Source organism: Lithobates pipiens, unplaced genomic scaffold, assembly GCF_037356315.1.
Source record: "Lithobates pipiens isolate NorthernLeopardFrog02 unplaced genomic scaffold, aLitPip1_a1.2 Scaffold_25, whole genome shotgun sequence".
In the NCBI taxonomy this organism is placed as follows: Eukaryota; Metazoa; Chordata; class Amphibia; order Anura; family Ranidae; genus Lithobates; species Lithobates pipiens.
Window position 1 is genome coordinate 232,045,138 of NW_027507787.1, and position 4,480 is coordinate 232,049,617.

Consider the following 4,480-nt stretch of genomic DNA (forward strand, 5'->3'; position numbering starts at 1 on the left):
GGGGCCACATGGTACAATGGAAGAGGGTGGATCTATCTAGAACTCAGGGGCCCCAGGGTAATATGGAAGAGGATGGATTCATCCATAACTCAGGGGCCACAGGGTAATATGGAAGAGGGTGAACCCATCTAGATCTCAGGGGCCCCAGGGTAATATGGAAGAGGATGGATCCATCTAGAACTAAGGGGCCCCAGGGTAATATGGAGGAGGATGGATCTATCCATACTCATGGGCCACAGTGTACAATGGAAGAAGGTGAATTCCATCTAGACCTCAAAGGGCCCCAGTGTAACATGGAAGAGGATGGATCCATCTAGAATTCAGGGGCCCAAAAGTAATGTGGAAGAGAGTGGATCTATCTAGAATTCAGGTGCCCCAGGGTAATATGAAAGAGGGTGTATCCATCTAGAAGTCAAGGGATCCAGGGTAATATGGGAGAGGGTATATCCATCTGGATCTCAATCTTATACTATTTATGACATCATAAACTTTGACTGTGAAATGTGCTGATCATAGATCGATGTGTTTCCAATACTTATCTCATGTCCATTGGCTTTGTTGGGGTACAGGCTTGCTGGGATTTGTAGTCCAGCTGTAGAGTGCTATAGATAGACACAGAGCTGCCATACACTGACAGCCAGCACCATCCATTGTCTGTGTCACACAATGTATCCCATAGATCAGGCTTGCTGTCATCTGCCCCATCCACAGGAGTTAAGGGTTAAGGCATCCTTTTAAAGGGCTGGTGATCGCATGGTTGGTGTAGTTTGGAGTTTCTACCAGTGTGCAGGTCATCAGCCAGTTTATAATAATGATAATAATAATACCTCGTGTCACAATATCTGATGGCTGATCCATGGAGCCCAACCTGGATCAGGGAGCCCCCTGGGTCAAGAAGCCCCTCTGGGTCATGGAGTCTCCCTGGGTCAGGGAGCTCCCCCCTGGGCCATGAAGCCCCCCCTGGGCCATGAAGCCCCCCCATGGGTCATGCAGCCCCCCTGGGTCATAGAGCACCCCCAGATCCTGGAGGTCTGTGTGTCCAGTAGAGAAGTCCCTGTGCCAGTCCTACCAGGCTCGGATCCCTTGTAAAGTCCCCCTGGCAGGTGGGCACTGAGGGCCCTGTGTGGTTCTGGCCTTGTGTGGCATTGCCCAGCTGGCTGAGGTTGCCCATGCCAACAAAATGGTTGGGTCCCTGGGTTGTGCTGGATGGGGGGGATGCCGGAGTAGCTGCAGCTGTAGTTGGTGTTGTAGGAAGGGCTGTTGTTGTAGCTGTAGGCCGGGTAGCTGTTGTAGGTGTAAGGACTGGCACTTACATTGTAGGCATTGTTATAACCCTGACTGCCAGCAATGCAAGGCTTCCCATCCCGGACCAGCACTGGTACTGCCACCCTCCTCGGGGTGGGGGTGGGTGGTGGGGGCCCATCTCCAGGGACTTGTCCTGCCTCTGCCTCTTACACTTGTATCTCCTGTTCTGGAACCAGATCTTCACCTGGGTGGAGGTGAGCTTCAGGCTGCTGGCCAGGTGTTCCCTCTCTGGGGCAGACAGGTACCTCTGCTGCTTGAACCTTCTCTCCAACTCAAAGACCTGAGCCTGGGAGAAGAGCACCCGGGGCTTCCTCCGGCTCCTCTGCTTGGGTCTCTCCGACTCCTCCGACTTTTCCTCCGGATGGGGCGACTTGCTCAAGTAGCAGGCCTCTGTACAGAGAGAGGTGAACCAGATTACCAGCATAATATTCCACCATAGCACCATAGACACATCCTGACACACTGGGGGGTATTAATGACTCTGAAATCCAATCAATCATAGAAACTGAAAATCCGATATTATATCAATTACCTTTTATGTATATTAATTTGTAACATTATAATGGCGCCTTATTATGTGGGTATTATAATACAGCTGATGGGAGAAACGATTCATTTCCAGAGAAACGATTCATTTCCGGAAAAAGATTCATTTCCAGAGAAAAGATTCATTTCCAGAGAAAAGATTCATTTCCCGAGAAAAGATTCATTTCCGGAGAAAAGAATAAATATATAATTTCTAATTATTCAGAGAGTTTTGTCTGAATTTGTCCTGAAAATTGCTACAAACCAGAAAAACTCGGAGATTAGAAAACTTCATAAATAGACAAAGTGAAATATTACATTAAAAAAAAAAATCCATTCAGAACATTCTCCTGACTTCGGTTCTGGGTGGATCTCCTTTATTTTATCTGTCTGATGATCAGGAAATTGATTTTGTTTCACTTTTGTTCTATAAATTTGTTTGTTTCATTTTTTTCTTCAAAAACAGATTGATCGGTTATCGAAGAATAGTATTTCCTTGCATTATCTGATCGGAGGATACAAATCCTCCCTCGTCATTCACCTACAGATCGTCCTGTTATCGAGGTATTGATTTCATTCTATTGCTGAGATCTTATAATTCCCCCAAAATGATCAATAAATCGTGTATTGGAGAAGCTCAGGAGGTTCTTCTTCTTTTATATTCTTTAAAAAGTAACTGTATTACTACTACTGTTTTGTATCTATATACATACATAGATATATATATATATATATATATATATATATATATATATATATATATATATATATATATATATATATATATATATATATATACAAAATAATTGTACGTGTAATTATATATATATAATTATACGTATGTTTATCATTGCCACTACAGTGTTGCTGTTTTTTGTTTTTTTTTGCAATCTACGAATTATTCATAATGGTACATCTATCTATCTATCTATCTATCTATCTATCTATCTATCTATCTATCTATCTATCTATCTATCTAATCTATCTAATCTATCTATCTATATTTATCTATATCGATCTATCTATATCTATATCGATCTATCTATATCTATTTGCTTTTGCCGAAGGATGCAATAAAACTTATGAATATGAGGCTGTTCTGTATTATTATTATTATTATTATTATTATTATTATTCTATGTTGTGATTGTTTGTATTATTATAATTGCTGTTGTTATATATTATATTATTATAGGACAGAAGTTACTGATCCCTTCTGTACATTCTGACCAAAATAACAGCAAAAATAACAACAACAATGACAATAATAATAATAAACGTTGCTGTTTATGATATTATTATGATAATTATTATTGTTATTATTGCTGTTATTTTGGTCAGAATGTACTGAAGGGAACAGTGTCTACTGTCTCATAATAATATAATATGTAACCACAGTAATTATAATGATACAACTCGATGAACCACTTGTCTTTTCATGCTGTCACGTTTCTATGTTACTATGCTTCCAGTAGTAGTGATAATAATAATAATAATAATAATAATAATAATAATAATAATAATAATAATAATAATGTTGCTGTTGATGATATGATGATGATGATTATTAGTATCACTACTATAGAAGCATAGTAGCATAGAAAAGTGAAAGCAGAAAAAAGGTATTCATCCAGTTGCCCGTTTTTATTTTTATTTTTATTTTTTTACTATCTATACATTTTTTTTTTCTTAATATTTTTTTTTGGTATAGATCTATGTTTGTCCCAGGCATGTTTAAATCCATTTTTGACTGACTCCCTACCTCTGCTGGAAGTCTATTCCAACCATCAACTACTCTTTTAGTAAAATAATACTTTCTAGGACTCCGTGTTCTTCATCTTGGCTTCATACTTCTGCCTTGCTGAACTTGATTCATCCCCTTCATCGATTTAGTATACTATATTGTTGTTTTGAATTATCTATTATTACTATTATGCTATGTTGCTTTTGACTTGATGCATTACTATGTTGCAGTTTGTTATAATTGTGATTATTTTATAATAATATTATTATTCCATTGCGTTTGTTTTGCATTATTATTATTATTATTATTATTATACAGGATTTATATAGCACTGACAGTTTACCCAGCGCTTTACAACATATGTTTGTTGTTGTTATTCTTTTTTTTTCCTTCTCAGAATATATTTCTCATGCTGTCTTCTTCTAGTAGTATTATTATACAATGTTGCTGTTGTTTTGTATTATGATGATTAGTATTATACCATCTTGCTGTCCTTTTGTATTATGATTATTATTGTTATACTATGTTGCTGTTGTTTTGTATTATGATTATTATACTATGTTGCTGTTGTGTTGTATTATGATGATTAGTATTATACTATGTTGCTGTCCTTTTGTATTATTATTATTATTATTTTATGTTGCTGTTGTTTTGAATCATGATGATTATTATTATACTGTGTTGCTGTTGTTTTGTATTATGATAATTATTATTAGTATACTTTGTTTCTGTTGTTTATGATGATTATTATATACTATGTTGCCGTTATTTTGTGTTATTATATTATTGTTACTCCTAGACTATATTTCGTCATTTTTTCCCTTCGGTATATATTTGCCATGCTGTCTTTTTCTAGTATTATGTTCTTGTTGTTTTGTGTTATTACTATTCCATTATATTTTGGCA

General features: G+C 37.1%; 1 protein-coding gene across 1 annotated transcript in view; it reads right to left on the reverse strand.

Moving 5' to 3' along the window:
• Window positions 1–942: 942 nt before the first annotated feature.
• Window positions 943–4,480, reverse strand: part of NKX2-3 (NK2 homeobox 3) — a 5,016-nt gene continuing 1,478 nt past the window's right edge. Inside the window, 4 exon segments of the mRNA XM_077455652.1 lie at window positions 943–1,095; window positions 1,097–1,180; window positions 1,182–1,397; window positions 1,400–1,695. Of these exon segments, the coding sequence (XP_077311778.1) occupies window positions 1,066–1,095; window positions 1,097–1,180; window positions 1,182–1,397; window positions 1,400–1,695 (626 nt within the window). The 3' untranslated portion in view covers window positions 943–1,065.